Source organism: Ranitomeya variabilis, chromosome 5 (assembly GCF_051348905.1).
Source record: "Ranitomeya variabilis isolate aRanVar5 chromosome 5, aRanVar5.hap1, whole genome shotgun sequence".
NCBI classification, from domain to species: domain Eukaryota; kingdom Metazoa; phylum Chordata; class Amphibia; order Anura; family Dendrobatidae; genus Ranitomeya; species Ranitomeya variabilis.
In genome coordinates this window covers 87,812,786-87,831,361 of record NC_135236.1, presented here as the reverse complement: position 1 = coordinate 87,831,361, position 18,576 = coordinate 87,812,786, and the positions used below count along the sequence as shown (strand labels likewise).

Below are 18,576 nucleotides of genomic sequence, written 5' to 3'. Positions count from 1 at the left end.
AGATGCCTAGAGTGAAGCATGACAGTGGCTTGGTGATGCCTCCAGTGAAGCAAGGAGGTGGCTTGGTGACGCCTACAGTGAGGCACAGCTGTGGCTCAGTGATACCTAGAGTGAAGTATTGCGGGGGCTCAGTGATACCTATAGTGAGGCATGGCCTACAGTGGAGCATGGTGGTGTATCACCAATGCCTACAGTGAAGATAGCGGTGGCTCTGTGATGCCTACAGTGAAGTATGGCGCTGGCTTGGTGATGCTTACAATGGAGCATGGCTGTGGCTTGGTGATGCCAAGAGTGAAGCATTGCAGGGGCTCAGTGATGCCTATAGTGAGACATGGCGATGATTTGGTGATGCCTACAGTGGAGTATGGCGGTGGATTGTCAGTGCCTACAGTGAAGATGGCGGTGGAGTGGTGATGCCTACAGGGAAGATTGCGATAGATCGGTGATGCATGCTGTGAAGCATGGTGGTGGCTCAGTGATAACTATAGTGAGGCATTATGGTGACTAGGTGTTTCCTAGAGCGAAGCATGGTGGTGGATTGGTGATGTCTAGAGTGAACCATAGCTGTGGCTTGGTGATTCCTAGAGTGAAGCATGGCGGGGGCTTGGTGATTCTCTGGGGTTGCTTTGCTTCCTCTGGCACTGGTAACCTGCAGCGTGTGGTGGACAAGATTCATTAATAATATATTAGTAAATGGTAGGAGAAAATGTTATGGCATTTGTCAGGCGGGTGTAACTTTGGCATCATTGGACCTTCCAACATGACAGTGATCCCAAGCATACCACAAAGCCCACCAAGGTTTAGTTTCAGAAGTCTTGGAAGATTCTGGAATAGCTATCAAAGTTGAGTGACTTTAACCCTACAGAAAATCTTTGGTAGAATTTGAGGGAGCAGATTGCAGATTAGTGACCTGGAGGCCATTGCTCATGAGGAATGAGCTGAGATTCCTCAGAAACACTGCCAGAAGCTGGTGCCTGGCTATGTATCATGTTTACAGCAGGTCATAACAGCTCTACTAAGTATTAAAGGCGCCTCTCGTGAACCTAGTGAATAATTCTGAGATTGCAGTAGTGGGTAAAAGTTGCACTTTGTGGTGAATTTGAGAAACCACTTGTTATATTACTTGTTGTGAGCTATTTACATTGTTTTTCTTTAGTTTATTGCAAAGAGCAGAAAGTTTGTACATTTTGCTAAATTTATAAATTGGAGGGTTGAATAATTGCAACTGTAACGCACAGTAGATGGTTGTCCATCCCTTCTGAAATGAGGGGGCTTGGACATATTTAGTTATCCCGGATAACAGAGAACAATAGATTTGATTTACCTACACAGCGCTTTTAGAATGTAGGTGTAGTTATGATTGCGTACCATAGGTCAGCTTTATTGCTGCTGTGTGATGGGTCCACAGTGTCCCTGCCAGGTAGCATGGCGGTACATTGCTAAATAATGCCTTGTTGTGCAATCAGCTTCAACACAGAAAACATCCTGAGCTGGCATTATGGATTCTGCTTGTTTTTTTACCACTCCCCCTCCACCCTTTTACATTTCATAACACGCGAATCTCCTGGCCTGAAGGCGTTTGCGTCAGCTGTACTATGTGTACATGACAGCAGCTGGTAGGCATTTACTAGTACCTGCATGTGTGATACGGCTATATAACACCTCTTATATCACAATTTGTTATGTAACTGATCACAGGGGATACATAACCAGTGCATAATCAATGCACATATCTGATTTAGAAAATTTTGTGATCCATTATCCAAACTCCTTCCAAAAGTTTAACATTTAGTTTGGTAATTATGGCGGAATATAATCTCCAGCGGTCATTACGAGGTGCACTAATAATGCCCCCAATGTGTTGTGTATTCAGAGGTCATGATTAGTTGGTCGTCATGATTCACAGCTATAACATATTAAATATGACTGTGTTTGCCATTCATATAAACAGCCTGGTAGTGACACAAGTAAGGAAAAGAGAGACCATGCATTATTTGAATAGTAAAGTGTCACTGCTCACCCACAATGCGACATGAGGACCACCCTGATGCGCGTTTCGCACACCCCTTGAGAAGGCATCTGTGCGAAACGCACCATATTTAATGTTATAGCTGACCCTTTTACTTGGATCTACCATCTTCTTTACTTGATCCTTCCTCCTTGAACCCCATGTTTGTGTAGTACAGTGGCTTGTGAAAGTGTTAATTCCCGCCATCTGGCTTTTTACCTATTTTCTTAAATTGCAACCTGTATTTAAATATGTTTGTAATTCGATTGATGTGTGAGGCATCAGCACCAAATAGTCTAAATTGGTGAAGTGTGAAAATATAGGCAGAAATTAAATTTATTGGGTCAAATAACTAAAAATTGGCATGTGCATATATATTTACCCCATTTGCAATTAAGCCTCTAAAAATTTCTGGTGCAAGGAATTACCTTCATACGTCACATGCTTAGTGAAAGGAAGTCCACCTGTATGCACTCTAAGCGTCACATGCCCTATCACCTTTTCTGAAATGCTAGAGGCTGTAACACCATTAAGCAAGAGGCACCACTAACCAAATAACCCCATGAAGACCAAGAAGATCTCCCAACAAGTCAGTGACAGTTTTTGAGAAGTACAAGTCAGGGTTGGGTTATAAAAAAACAAAAAAAAACAAATCTCAATCTCTGATGATCCCCCAGAGCACCATGAAATCAGTTATCATCAGATGGAAAGAACATGGTGCCAAAACAAACCTACCAAGAGAGGGTCGCCCAACAAAACTCTCAGCCCGGGCAAAGAGGACATTAATCAGAGAGTCAGCGCAGAGACCAAAGGTAACCCTGAAGAAGCTGCAGAATTCCCAAGCAGAGGCTGGAGTATCTGTCCATATGACAGCAATAAGCCATACACGCCATAGAGGTAGCCTTTATGGAAGAGTGGGCAGTAAAAAACCTGTTCTTATAGAGGAAAAACTGTAAAACTCGTTTTGAGTTTGCCAAAAGACATGTGGGAGACTCCCCAAATATATGGAGGAAGGTGCTGTGGTCAGATGAGACCAAAATTGAACTTTTTGGACACCAAGATAAACGCTATGTCTGACACCAAACCAACACCGCTCATCACCCCAAGAACACCATACACACAGTTAAACATGGTGGTGGCAGCATCATGCTGTGGGGATGTTTTTCAGCAACAGGGACAGGGAAAATGGTCTAAGTTGAGGGGAAGTTTGATGGTGAGAAATACAGGGATATTCTTGAGCAAAACGTGTTTCAATCTGTCCCTGATTTGAGACTGGGACAGAAGTTCACCCTCCAACAAGACAATGACCCAAAGCATACTGCTAAAGCAACACTCGAGTGGTTTAAGGGGGAATGTGTAAATGTTTTGGAGTTGGCTACTCAAAGCCTTGACCTTAATACAACTGAGAATCTGTGGTCAGACTTGAAAATTGTTGTTCACCAGAGGAAACCATCTAACTTGAAGGTGCAGGAGCAGTTTTGCCTTGAGAAATGGGCAAAAATCCCAGTAGCAAAATGTGGAATTCTCATAATAACTTATCCAAAGTGACTTGCAGTTGTAAGTGCCGCAAAAGGAGGCTCTGCTGTTCACCCTTCATAGTCGAAAATGACCATGACATCAGGGTTTAGAGGAGGATTAGTGGCTGTGGGTTCGGAGATGACTGATGAGGCCAAACCTGGCCCTGAAGGCTCACCCACATACATGACATAAGTAACTGGATGTAGTCAGGAAAGTGGATACTGCTTGTGCCTTGCGCACAGCTCACTTTCTTTTTGCCTCCAAGATCTTCAGCAGAACGTGCTCCTGAGGTGATCCTTCCTCGGCAAGCAGACCGGTCGAGAGAAAGCTTCTCCCATTCGTTGAAGTTGACTCCAAGGTTTTTGAGAGGTACTTTCAGGCCCCCTTCACACATTCTGATGATTTGGTACTGGAAAAAACAATACTGGTCCATGTGACATCCGTATGTACATATGTGACATCCGTGTGCTGTCCGTATGACACGTATGGACTGAAATGCAGCATAGAAATTAGAGTATTATGTATTAAATATGTTCAAAGATAGAGCTAGTGTTATGTAATCAGTGCTTTGTGTGTTTTTTTGTTTTTTTTTAATTAATTTAAAAAAAAGACGTGGTCTCCCATGTCATTTTCATAACCAGCAGAGGGAAAGCTAACCTCTAGGGGCTGATGTTAATAATCTAGGAAATGGGCTAATATTAGTGATGAGCGAATATACTCGTTACTCGAGATTTCTCGAGCATGCTCGGGGGTCCTCCTAGTATTTTTTAGTGCTCGCAGATTTCGTTTTTCTTGCTGCAGCTGAATGATTTACATCTGTTAACCAGCATAAATACATGTGGGGGTTGCCTGGTTGCTAGGGAATCACCATATGTACTTATGCTGGCTAACAGATGTAAATCATTCAGCTGCGGCAAGAAAAAACTAAATCTCCGAGCACTAAAAAATACTCGGAGGACCCCCGAGCATGCTCGAGAAATCTCGAGTAACAAGTATATTTGCTCATCACTTGCTAATATACCAAAAGGTTCTCAGGCTATTATTAACAGCTTACAGCCGTTTGCTTAGCCTTTACTGGTTAGTTTATGGGGACCCAAGATAAAAAATGACTTAGGGTCCCTCTATAATTTCTAACCAGCAAAGGCTAAACATACTGCTGTGGGCTGATATTACTAGCTTGGAATTACTCAGTGATATTGGCCCCCTACCAGGCTAAGAACATCACCCCCCAGCCACCCCAGAAATGGCATATCCATAAGATGCGCCTAATCTGGCACTTAGCCCAGCTCTTCCTATTTGCCCTGGTGCGGTGGCAAGTGGGGTAATAGGATTGAGAAATATGTCAGCTTTTTTATTGTCAGCCTGTCAATGAACTGTTGTAACCTTCATGACGTTGCCGATAGCACCGTTAAAGCAATGGCCTTGTCGTTGATAATGGCAGAGCGGTTAAGGACATTGTTGAAGTGCTAAGCCCACCATTGCAGGATATGTTTCTTTTTTTGTCAGCAGCTTAGTACCATCCGCGTTGAGGAGAGATTTGGAGTTGGATGATTAAGGCTGCTTTCACACATCAGTTTTTTGCTGTCAGTCACAATCCGACGAATTTTGAAAAAAACAGATCCAGCAAAAGTTGCCGCCGGATCCGTTTTTTTCTCATAGACTTATATTACCGACGGATGGCCTCACGTTTCATCCGTTTTCCCCGGATCTGTCGAAAATTGTTTTTCTGGCGGCCGGAGAAAACGGACATAATAAAGATTTTTGTGTCCATTGAAAAAACGGACAGCGACGGATCCGTCACTGTCCGTCGTTTGCTAGAATGGAAGCCCACGGTGCTAGATCCGTTAAATGACGGAATCCGGCGACGGATTCCGCTTTTTTAAACTGAATCAGCTAGTCAGATCCGTCGAAAAAATGGATCCGTCGCATCAGTTTTTCACAATCTGCGACGGATCCGTTTTTTCAACATTCGACGGATTGTGACTGATGGCAAAAAACTGATGTGTGAAAGCAGCCTCAGGGCCACATACAGCTTTTAGCACATCATAGAAGTGCTTGAGGTCATGGCTGTCTGCATAGCCCTGGATTTCGTCAGCCTTCTTGCTGAACCAGCTGTCCTGCATGTTTCTTAGCTTTATCTTTACCTTTCTTTTTGTGCTGGTAAAGGCATCTTTCTTAGCTGGTGACTTGGGGTCGTTTTGATGTGCTTTGTATTGCTGATGTTTTTCTTCTAGGAGTGCCTTTATTTCATTTTCATCAAACCAGTCTTGGTTACTTCGGGCTGCTGGTCCAAGATGCTCCAGGGCAGTGTTGCAAATAGCATCTTTAAGAGTCCTCCACTGTTCTTTAAAGCCATTCTCCTCTGACAGCGGTGTGTTTGACAGTCTGCTATCAAGGTCATTGGCAAATTCCTCTGCAACGCTTCTGCGTTGCAGTCTGGAGACATTTAGCCTCTTTGTAGTCTTGTCTTGTTGTCTCCTCAACGGCAGAATGCGAAGCCTGCACTTAGACACAATAAGGCAGTGGTCAGTCCAGCAATTGGCATCACACATGGCTCTTGTTACTCTAAAGTCCGTCCTATCCCTTTTCCTGGAAGTGACATAGTCAATGAGATGCCAGTCCCATTAGTTGCACTGCATCCACAATGTCTTCTTGATAGTGAGCATGCAGAACAGAGTGTTGATGTTGACGAGGTCATGTGTCGCACACGTCTTGAGGAGCAGAAGGCCATTGTTGCTACACTTGCCAATCCTGTGTCTCTCAATAACTCTTTACCAGGTTTGAGAGTCTGTTTCCACGCTGCCATTAAAGTCTCTGAGTACAATGACCTTGTCTGACTGTGGGATTTCTAAGTTTGTCAAGTTTATCAAAGAACATATCCTTAATGTCACTTGGCTTGGTCATGGTGGGAGCATAGGCACTAATCAGTGTAGTACGCTTCTTGTTTGTAAGTGGGAGCTGAAGTGTCAGCAGGCAATCGTTGATGCCCTCCGGAAGCTGGGTAAGTTTGAGAACAAGGTGAAATTTGATGGCAAATCCCACTCCTGCTTCTTGTCATTCAGTGATGTCTCGACCACTCCAGAAAAGCGTGTATCCACCACTGTGCTCTGTCAGTTGGCCCTTATCTGCTAATCGTGTTTTGGTGACAGCTGCTATGTCCACTTTGTAGTGAGCTAGCTCCTTACAACCAGTGTCGTTCTTCTCTCCAGTCTGTCTGCCTTGTTATTTTCCAGCAGAGTTCTCACATTCCACATGCCAAGGTTGACTACCATGATTTTCTTCTTTGTGTGTCAATCACTATGAGAGATACCCGCCAGCTGCGGTAGACTGGCCAAGTCTAGGTGAAGCAGACTATGTTCGAGGCTCCTTTTCTAGCCCCTTCCTCAATGGAGGTGAGCAGAGTGATCCTAAAGACAGCTGCTAATATACTTAAGGGGCTGCTGAACTCTACTACTGCTTCGGTCCAGTGGGGAGCGACCCTATGCCCAGGGCTGCCTGTGTGCATGTTCCTGACTACAGCTTCCAGTGATTCAACACCTGACCTGCTGCTTCGTTGCTCCCCCATCACCACAGGACTTTCAAGTGCATTGATTGAAGTTGTGGCTTGTGCTTGACTTGGATCAAAGTGAGAAAGAGTTGCGCAGTTCGTCAGCCTCACTATCGAGCCTATCGAGTCCCAGTGGCAAGAGCTAATCAGAATGACTAGAGGTAGGTCAGGAGGCAATGGATGGTCAGCGGTATCCTATATGTGTCTTGTAGCGCCCTCACAGCGCTCCATAACAATTTGCTGGGAATCGCTTTTCTGTCTGTTGAATCTTAGATGGTTTCTTCAGTACAGTTCGCCAAATCCAGCCTTCACATGCACGTGAAGGCAGACCCTTAAAGTCACTATGGGCCTCAAAAACCAATGGCTACCCTCATCTGGTTTGGCCCGCCTGCTGAGGCGGTGTTGCTGGGTGTACCCACTGCCACATGCTAGCAGTTACTTGGAAGTACGGGTGAGAGTTGAGTACTAGATGAGGACACACCATACAACTCAAGTAATTACTTCAGTGGGGGGAAATAGTTATGCACACTGACGTTTTCAATTATTTTATCCTAGTTGTTGTTTGCTTCACAATAAAAAGAAAACCAAATGTTCACAGTTGTAGGCATGTTTTTTTACATGAACTGATGGAAACTCTTAAAAAAAAAACTGTGAAATTCCAGGTTGTGAGGTAGCAAAACATGAAAATTGCCAAGGTAGGAGGGGATGGGGGGAATACTTTCATAAGAAGTTAAAAATTTGAAATTATGTTTAATGGAATTTATTTCACATTTTATTATGTGCGAGTGGTTTAGCTAATACCAGGAAAGTGATGAGGGGGCCATGCGTACCAGGATAGGGATGAGGAGGCCATGCATACCAGGATAGAGATGAGAGGGCCATGCATACCAGGATGAGGACGATGGGGCCATGCATACCAGGATGGGGATGAGGGGGCGATGCATACCAGAATGGGGATCAGGGCCATGCATACCAGAATGGGGATGAGGGGTGATGCATACCAGAATGAAGATGAGGGGGCGAAGTGCAGCGCCCCAGAGTCCTGGTCGTTGCAGTAATGTCATTCTTCCACCAGGGGGAGTGATATTACGTCTGAAGGTAATAAAGGAGTTCATCCTTCCAGGTATCACCAAACATACACCACACTTCACACTCCAATCCACCAGGGGGAGCTATGCTCCTATCTAGTAGGGCACTCCTCACAGAAGGGTAAAACTGGTGGTTTGGATAGAAAGTTAGAGAGACACTGGCTGGGCTTTGCCCAGACAACACCTGTCAGGCAGACAGGGGAAAAGGAGGAACATCTGAGCTGCAGACAGAGGGTCCCTGTCAGGGGTGGGATCCTGACAGAGGCCTAGCGGGATAGAAAGTTACGGAGCTGCGCCTGCCCCACGTGCGGAAGCATCCTAAAGGACACGAAGAGAACTGTGTTGTAGAGAGTGAGAAACGAAATCACAGCACAAGGAGAAAACACCGGGAGGAGTTCTGCCCTGTAAAGGCTGCCTCCTTCTGAGGTGCGTAGCCGGTGGCCGGAACACCGAAGGAGTAATTGACTCTACGCTTTACTTCAGAGACCGGCAGGACAGTCAATTCCAAGTTGGCTGCCCGACCTAAATACCTATGAAGACACAGTGGCAAATTGTGGGGGCCGGGGCGTCTCTAGGGTCCCTATAAACAAGCCTCAGGCCATCAGTCAAACGGGTTTGTCCTATCCATACCATCTGGGGGACAGAGAGGAAGAAACAACATCTAGAACATCCACAAAAGTTGTGAGGACCTTACCGACTTGCTCAGCAGGGAGGGACTACAACACACAGGCACTAGTAGGAAGGCTACTGATTTGCACCTGGATAAGAGAACTCTGGATTTGCCTTCGGACCAGCTGGACTCTGCCTGCCCTGTGGTCCGTACCCTGGACTGTGGATGCTGAAGCTTCCAGTAAAAGGTAAAGAGACTGCAACCTTGTGTCCTCGTTATTCACTGCGCCTTACATCGTCCACTGTCACCACCTACACTTCTGGGAAGCCCTGGGGATACACTTCACCTGTGGGAAGGTATACCATCGAGCTGCCATCACATCACCCCAGCGGACCCCTAAGCAGCGTCGGTCACCCTGACCGAATACCACAGGTGGCGTCACTAACATTACACAAACTTGCTATTTATTGGACACCCCTCAAAGGGCCACAGACCGGGTCAGGCCACCGTGACATCCCCCTAAACCAAAGGACCCGGTACCGAGTTCCCCATTGCCCTTGACGTGGGGGCGTTCCAGATGCATACCGGGATGGGGATGGTAGCCATGCATACCAGGATGGGAATGAGGGGGCCATGCATACCAGGATGGGGGTGAAGTGGCTATGCATATCAGGATGGGGATGAGGGGACCATGCATACCAGGATGGGGATAAGGGGACCATGCATACCAGGATGGGGAGACCATGTATGCCAGGATGGGGATGAGGGGAACATGTATACCATAATGGGGATGAGGGCACCATGTATACCAGGATGGTGATGAGGGGGCCATGTATATCTGGATTGGGGACATATATACACCAGGGCGGGGGATATTAGTACTGAATTGACCACATGTTTTGCTTCAATTTTTTTCTATTTTCCTCCTCTAAAACCTAAATGCGTCTTATAGTCCGAAAAATACTGTATACAGTATATGCGTATATTTTTTTTTATACAAATCGCGATTTGCAAAAAAAATTTCCAAAGTATATATGAAACACAGAACTGGATTATATAGTGAAATAGACAGTCTCCTAGTAAACCCAGACACAGGCGCCAGGCTGTCATGGCAACACATTGGTGCTCTGTGGTCAGATTTTTTTAGTTTTTTTACTTTTGTAGATAGTGATATGAAGAATTAAAAAAAATCACATTATTTTCAAAAGCACATTTTGCACAAAAAGCTTGATTTAAGCAACAGGATTTTTTTGAGATGGTGCATTCCCTTCAATGGAATTGAGATCGAACGCCATGTCACATTTTGAGAGCCCCTGATGTGCCTAAACAGTGGAAACCCCCCAATTCTAACTCCAACCCTAATCTCAACCATAACCCTAACCACACCCTTAACCCCAACACACCCCTAACCCTAATCCCAACCGTAAACGTAATCCAAACCCTAACCCCAACTTTAGCCCCAACCCTAACCCTTAACTTTAGCCCTAACCCTAATGGGAAAATGGAAAAAAAATAAAAAAAAATTTATTTTATTATTTTTCCCTAACTAAGGCGGTGATAAAGGGGGGGTTGATTTACTATTTATAGCGGGTTTTTATAGCGTTTTTTATGTTTGACAGCTGTCACACACTAAAAGACGCTTTTTATTGAAAAAAAAACAGTTTTTGCGTTACCACATTTTGAGAGCTATAATTTTTCCATATTTTGGCCCAGAGTCATGTGGGATCTTGTTTTTTGTGGGACGAGTTGACGTTTTTATTGGTACCATTTTCGGGCACCTGACATTTTTGATCGCTTTTTATTCCGATTTTTATGAGGCCGAATTAACAAAAAACAGCATGTCAGGACTCTGAACATTTTTTACCTTTTGCGCATTACTGCCCTTTTCCAATATGGCGTCTTTGGTCTCATGTGCACTGTGTCTTGCTGCTATAAAACTCCACCCCAGCCTTCAGTCTGTGCTAGAGTATTCTGCCTTGCATCCAGCTCCTGACCTCTGATTACTCCCTGGCTATATACCTGCTCCTGTGAACCTGTGTGGTGATCCTGCTACTCTGCTCCTGCTGCATACACCAGTTCCAGTAATCCTCCTTCATCTGCTGCTCGTGTTTACTTCCATCTGCATTTGGTGGACATGTAAGCTGTTTCTGCTTTGCAATAACCTGAGACTATTAACCAGGCCTTCCTGGTTGAGCTAAGATATGATTTTAACTGCCTAATAAGCATATCTATCTGTGCCTGGACTAAGACAAGGATACATTCGTGTCAAGTATCCTCAAGAATAATTGTGCTTCATAGACTTTCTGCGTGATTGCATTTTCCTCTGAAGTTTCCTATAGACTGCTAAGCTGCGTTTATTATTTGCACCAAGTGTTGTGGACTTGAGTTTCTCTGTGCACCTGTTTGAATCACCGTGTGATAATATAGACTTTACCACTTATAAAACTGTGTCCTGTAGTTGTCTTGTTCCACGCAAAGAGTCTCCTGAGTTATCCCCTATAATTATTACACAGCAATTCATGAATTTCTTTTAGGGGGGGGGGGCGTTTATACCGTTCCGCGTGTGGTAAAATTGATAAAGCAGTTTTATTCTTTGGGTCAGTACGATGACAGCGATATCTCATTTATATAATTTTTTTTTGTTTTGGCACTTCTATACAATAAAAAGTATTTTATATAAAAAATAATTATTTTTGCATTGCTTTATTCTGAGAGCTATAACTTTTTTATTTTTCTGCTGATCGAGCTGTATGGGGGCTTGTTTTTTGCGGGACAAGATGACGTTTTCAGCGGTACCACGTTTATTTACATCCGTCTTTTTGACCGCATGTTATTCCACTTTTTGTTCGGCCGTATGATTATAAAACATTGTTTTTTTGCCTTTTTTTTAATGGTGTTCACTGAAGGAGTTAACTAGGGGGATACCAAATATGTGTACTTTTATTGTTTAGATTTTTTTTTAATTCAAATATTCATTAAATTATAGAAGAAATATTGATTTTGTTACTATTATTTTTAAAAAATATTTTTACAATTTTTTTTTTAAATTAATTCATTTTTAGTTTTACACTTTGTCCCACTATCAGACACTCATTTTGTGCAGGCTGATCGCTTCTATAGCATGCAGATCTGCTTGCTACAGAAGCTGTCACCACTGCAACTTCTGTACACTGACACTGAGAGACTTCCTGACATGCACTGCGCATGACAGGAAGTCTCTCAGCTCTGGAGACCCGGATATCGTCATGACGACATCGGGTCTCCATGGCAGCGATCGGGATCTCTTGGATCGGGATTTGGTCTCCGATCCAAAGGCAGAGGGGCTGTTAGAGCTGACAGCCCCTCTGCCTGCTCCCAGACTGCTGCGATCATGTTTGATCGCAGTGTTTCGGGGTTAAAGTGCCAGGAGCAGTCTGTGACCGCTCCTGGCTCTTAGTGCCGGGTGTCAGCTGTGACAATCAGCTGACACCCGGCCCCGATCGGCCGCACGCCAACCGTGTGCATGGCCGATCGGCTATGATGTACTACCCCGTCCATGGTCAGACGGGCCCAGCCCACATGAACGTGATAGTATGTCAGATGTTAGAAAGGGGTTAAATAACAAAAACCTGCTGACAGATTGCCTTTAATTGGAAAACTATAATACAAATGCAAGTATTTTAATGCAAATATAGTAATGTTTAAAATACTAGCAGTCCAATATGACCAACCAGATTAATCACTGTTTTGGTATAAATTATATTACCACATGTCAAACAATTTACCAGTTGGTGCAGTAGATTCTAAGAAAACCAACAGACTCCGCATTCATGATCTGCAGGTTTTTGAGTCTGTGTATTAGAATAATTAATTGAAAGGGTGGGGTGTTCAAAATAATAGCAGTGTGGAGATTAATTAGTGAGGTCAATCATTCTGGGAAGAGACAGGTGTGAATCGGGTGGCCCTTATTTAAGGGTGAAGTCAGGACATGTTGTATATGAATTTCCTGAGCCTGAGAAATATGGGTCTTTCCAGACATTTTTCCGAAGAACAGCATACTTTGATTAACAAGTTAATTGGAGATGGTAAAGCTTATAAAGAAGTGCAGATAATGATCGGCTCTTCAGCTAAAATGATCTCCAATGCTTTAAAATGGAAAGTCAAACCAGATAGATGAGGAAGAAAACGGAAGATATATCATTCAAATGGATGGAAGAATAGCCAGAATGGTAAAGGCTCAGCCAATGATCAGCTCCAGGATGACCACAGACAGTCTCAGGTTACCTCTGAGGATTGTGACAATAAGAAGTAGTCTGTGTGACGCTACTCTCTTAGGGTACCATTACACTAAACGACTTACCAACGATCATGACCAGCGATACGACCTGGCCGCGATCGTTGGTAAGTCGTTGTGTGGTCGCTGGGGAGCTGTCACACAGACCGCTCTCTCCAGCGACCAACGATCAGGGGAACGACTTCGGCATCGTTGAAACTGTCTTCAACTATGCCGTAGTCCCCCTGCAGCACCCGGGTAACCAGGGTAAACATCGGGTTACTAAGTGCAGGGCCGCGCATTGTAAAAGTTAAAAAAAAAAAAAACACTACATACTCACCTTCTGATGTCTGTCACGTCCCCCGGCGTCCACAGGGTTACGCGCTGCTGCCGAGAGCTTCCTGCCCTGAATGTGTCAGCGCCGGCAGTAACAGCGGTGACATCACCGCTGTGCTCTGTACTGCCGGTGCTGACACAGTCAGTCCAGGAAGCTCTCGGCAGCAGCGCGTAACCCTGTGGACGCCGGGGGACGTGACAGACATCAGAAGGTGAGTACTGCGGCCCTGCGCTTAGTAACCCGATATTTACCCTGGTTACAAGTGAACACATCACTGGATCGGCGTCACACACGCCGATCCAGCGATGACAGCGGGTGATCAGCGACGAAATAAAGTTCTGGACTTCTAGCTCCGACCAGCGATATCACAGCGGGATCCTGATCGCTGCTGCGTGTCAAACACAACGAGATCGCTATCCAGGACGCTGTAACGTCACGGATCATTGTCGTTCTCGTTGCAAAGTTGCTGAGTGTGAAGGTACCTTTAATAAGAAGACCCCATAATGCCCCACTGTAAAAAAAAACAAAAAAACACATGGATAGAATTTGCCCAAGAACACATCAACTGGCCTAAAGAGAAATGGAGAAACATTTTGTGGACTGATGAAAGTAAAATTGTTGTTTTTGGGTCCAAGGGCCGCAGACAGTTCATCAGACGACCCCCAAACTCTGCAATCAAGCCACAGAACACTCTGATGACAGTGAAGCATGGTGGTGCAAGTATCATGATATGGGCATGTTTCTCTCACAATGGTGCCGAACCTATTGACTGCATACCAGGGAACATGGACCAGTTTGCCCTGAAAATGGGTGTTTCAGGAAGACATTGACCCTAAACACACCAGTAAACGAGCAAAATCTTGGTTCCAGTCCAACAAAATTGGAGGTTATGGAGCGGCCAGCCCATTCCCCGGACCTTAATCCGATAGAACGCTTCTGGAGTGACATTAAAAATTCTGTTTCTGAGGCAAAGCCAAAAAATTGCGGGATGTAGTCCAAGCATCCTAGGCTGGAATAACAGGTGACAGGGGCAGACGTTGGGTGACTCTGTGCAACATAGATGTGAAGCAGCTCTAAAAATCTGTGGGTCCAACTAAATATTAGGTTAGTGATTCACAGGAACGCTAAATCGTCATAAAAAAATAGCACATATTGTGAGACAAATGCAGACACTGCTATTTTGTAGAACGGTCCAATGTTCATTTTTTGCTATTTTCTATGAAGTAGTTAAAAATTATCTACATTGCTCGTCATGCTTTGCATGAGAAAACAGTGTGCAATGTTCCCAATGCTGGAAATAAAAACTAGCTATACAGATTTTGTGATTACCTCATGTTTTTGAAGACGCTGCTATTATTGTGAACACTACTGTATGTGCCTTTATTACACCTGTGTGAGGGCAGCCCTAATTGTCCTGACTTCTGTACACAACATCTTATGTACGTTCGTCAGTCGATTGCTATGGAGTCATGGTGTCTGTCTCTCCCCTCAGGTTTTCCCGAGCGTTACTCACTTGGTTGAGCATCATCAGCATGAGCCGCTGAACCTGGTGAATCGCCAGACGTCGGAGCGAGAGTGCACTGCCCTGCTCTATCCTGCTGCCTTATGAGACACCCGTGTTACCCCTGTAGACGTCTCTCTATTATCTTATGGTATATTCACAAATTGTGCTGTTTTTGTTACTACATGGCAGGACATGTGGATGTTATCGGGGGGGATACCGAACTCGGGAACAGAAATCTGCCCACCTCTCATTCAAGTGGACGTGATCTGTTCTTGTACAATAATGGCCACTCATCAGACAAGTAAAACTACTGTGTGCAGTTGCTGGCCATCAGGATGCTGATGAGATAACCTTAAGACGTGCAGAAAGAAGTGTACGGGACTCTAAGGCTTTTTGTGTAGCCAAAATTAATATAGGCTGTAGGGGAACCTGTCACCTCCAAAAAACACTACTTACCTGCCAATATACGTAGTGTTAATCTGCAGGTAAAAGCATTTATATCATATCAGCGGCTACAGGGAGAAAATAAAGTTTTATTTTCCCTGCAGCCGCTCACTTCCAGTTATTGGGGTTGGTTACCATAACCACTCACTATATAGAAGGCACGGATAACAGCGCACTCACTGTATAGTGAGCAGTGATTATTAAAGGGAACCTGTCACCCCGTTTTTTGAAGATGAGCTAAAAATAGCGTTAAATAGGGGCAGAGCTGGGCGTTACATTAGTGTCTTTGTGTGCCTTTATTACCCACCTATGCTGCCGAAATACCTTTGTAAAGTCGCCGTTTTGGGCTGTCACTCACGCTGGTCTGGTCCTATGGGCGTGGTGATAGCGCGGTTTCTCCCCCAGATCAGGCTCATCATTCCGTTGGTGGCGTAGTGGTGTGCGCATGTCCAACAGAGAATATCCACTGCGTGTGCAGATGGAGATCGCGGCGGCCATTTTCCTGAAGCCCCGGGCAGCAGAGCGCTCCATCTGCGCACGCGCGGCCACAGAAAGATGGCCGCGCCCACCGGTAAGCGGCTGAATAGCGCAGATCGCGCTGTTTTTCATCACCTGGGCAGTGGATTCGCCTTTTGGACATGCGCACACCACTACGCCACCAACGTAATGATGAGCAGGATCTGGGGGAGAAACAGCGATGTCACCACGCCCATATGACCAGACCAGCGTGAGTGACAGCAGAAAACGGCGACTTTACAAAAGGTATTTCGGCAGCATAGGTGGGTAATAAAGGCACACAAAGACACTAATGTAATGCCCAGCTCTGCCCCTATTTAACGCTATTTTTAGCTCATCTTCAAATAACGGGGTGACAGGTTCCCTTTAAAGCTCCCTGCACTGCCCCAACAACTGGATTCGAGAGGCTGCATGGGAGAATAAAACTTCATTTTCTCCCTGCAGCCGCTGCTCCAGCCAGACAGGATTTAAATGATATTTACCTGCAGATTACCTATGAATGACGTGTTTTCTTTAAATAGAATCTGTAACTTGCCATAATTATGTAAAAAAATGTTCTTCGTGTTCTCCTGAATCTGGCATTGTTTTTCTTTTGTTCTTGGACCTCCTCGTTCCAGAGATATGGCCCCCTCTTCCCTGTATATAAATCTAGTCTCATCATCCAGGTTGGCGCGGTCCTCATCACTACTCTTTGGGCTTCTTCTTGAAAACCACGCCCAGTTGGCTAAAAAAAATAACTACATTTAGGGAAAAGGAGGCCATATCTCAGGAACGGAGAGTCGCAGGAACAAAAGAAAGACTATGCCAGTTCCAGGTGAACGGCAGCATTCACACCAGGTTAAAAATATACATATTTATCGCAAGTTTATATGTGTTGGTAACAGGATTACTCTCCATATCATTGGGTCACTATGGAGCTGTAGTTTCATGTAGGTATAGCCATGTCCTTTGCCCCAGTACAAAAACTGGACCCTTCAACCATCGATGGTTCACATGCCACTATATCTAATTATGATGCATGTAAAATCTATAAACATTATAAAGGTTTTCTAAACAGGACATCTCCTTTTAAGTTGTGGATATATTATTCCCCAAATATCTTAAAGGGGTTTTCCCATAAACAAAAGTTCATTTTCATTTTAATCAATAGATCTTGGAATAATAATAATTTCCACAATTGGATGTGTTTAAATAAAATGTTCCTGTGCTGAGATAATCTTATAAATGTGCCCCTGCTGTGTACTGTGTGATGGCTGTGTCTGACCATACAGGAACATGGTCTGGTCATACCACATCTCCTGGGCAGGGGAGGACGCAAAAGAGTATACCGACATTAAAGTAAGGGATCACAGATGATTCTCTGTGAGGTAAAACATTTCCCTGCCTGTTTTAAACAATGTTTTACCTCAAAGAAAAAATAATTTGTGATCCCATAATGTAATGTCTATATCCTCTCTTTTGCTTCCCCCCCTGCTCAGGGGATATGGTATGATCAGACCATGTTCCTGTCCGGTCAGACACAGCCATTACACAGTACACAGCAGGGACACATAAGATTATCTCAGCACGGGAACATTTTATTTAAACACATCCAATTGTGGAACTTATTATTATTCCAAGATCTATTGATTAAAATGAACTTTTGTTTGTGGGAAAATCCCTTTAAATGCTATTAACCTGCAGATGTGGCGTTCTGAAGCTGTCCGGCTCTGGCTCTGAGAGCCCCGCTACTGGGAAGAAACTAACTTTATTCACCCGTCAGCCTCCAGCTTTCAGTCATGGAGGCGTGGCTTTGTTCATCGCTCAGTATGCTGTAACCGCACCCCGACACTGACTGACAGCCGTCACTAATGTTGAGCTGGGCTTTCATTGCTGGCGCCAGGCAGCTTCAGAACGCTATAACCTGTGGATTAACGCTGTATCAGCAGGCTGATAGTGTTGTTTTAACATGACAGATTCCCTTTGTTCTTGTATGTCATATATAATGAATGTAAGTCGTGTAGATTACAGGTGTCTAAAAACACATCCGATTTTTTTTTTTCTCCTTGGATTGAGTGATCCATACAATATCTAGGAGACATGTCTGATAGTGATCTGAGTGTCGGATCAACATCGGCAATGAATGTCCTATATGTTCTGTCCATTTTTCAAAGACTGATAGGATAATTTTTTTCTTCCATTAGATAAAAACTGATGAAATTCTGACCAAATTCTGATGAAAGTCGCTGATGAAACTCGGTCTGTTTTTCCTGACTTCTGAATGATGCCTAAAGCTGTAATAAAACCGATTGCTGTGAGCACCATTTTCATTGTGTGTCTGCATTATTATTCTTACATTTTTCTGCAGAAACATCTCTCAGGTGTATATGTGTGAGATTAGAATGTAGGCCCACAGGGGACGGGTGGTCATGTCAAGACAGTGCTCGAGAAGTATTTGGTACTACATGTATTGCAGAATAATTTTCTACACATTTTCTTTAAAGGGAATCTGTCATCAGACTTTTCCCACCTAATCTGAATTCAATATGATGTCAGGTCAGAGACCCTGATTCCAGCAGTTTGTCACTTACTGGGCTGCTTGTGGTAATTTTGATAAAATCAATCTTTTATCAAGAGGAGATTATCACTCGAGGACTAGTAATCCTGTTGTCAGTTTTTTGGTTTTTTTTTTTACTAAATCAGATATTTTTATTGTGCAAAATAAAGACATCAGTATTCATACAAATAAACAGGGTACATTTGTGTTTTTGAT

At 44.2% G+C, this 18,576-nt stretch overlaps 1 protein-coding gene across 3 annotated transcripts in view; it reads left to right on the top strand.

Moving 5' to 3' along the window:
• Positions 1 to 18,176, top strand: part of SH2D6 (SH2 domain containing 6) — a 139,325-nt gene extending 121,149 nt beyond the window's left edge. The window contains exons 12-13 of one of the 3 annotated variants that reach the window (XM_077262867.1): positions 14,853 to 15,012; positions 18,008 to 18,176. In XM_077262867.1, the coding sequence (XP_077118982.1) occupies positions 14,853 to 14,969 (117 nt within the window). In that variant the 3' untranslated portion in view covers positions 14,970 to 15,012; positions 18,008 to 18,176. The remainder of the gene's footprint in view (positions 1 to 14,852; positions 15,013 to 18,007) is intronic. The other 2 variants (XM_077262866.1, XM_077262865.1) reach the window with 2 other exon arrangements.
• Positions 18,177 to 18,576: the final 400 nt, after the last annotated feature.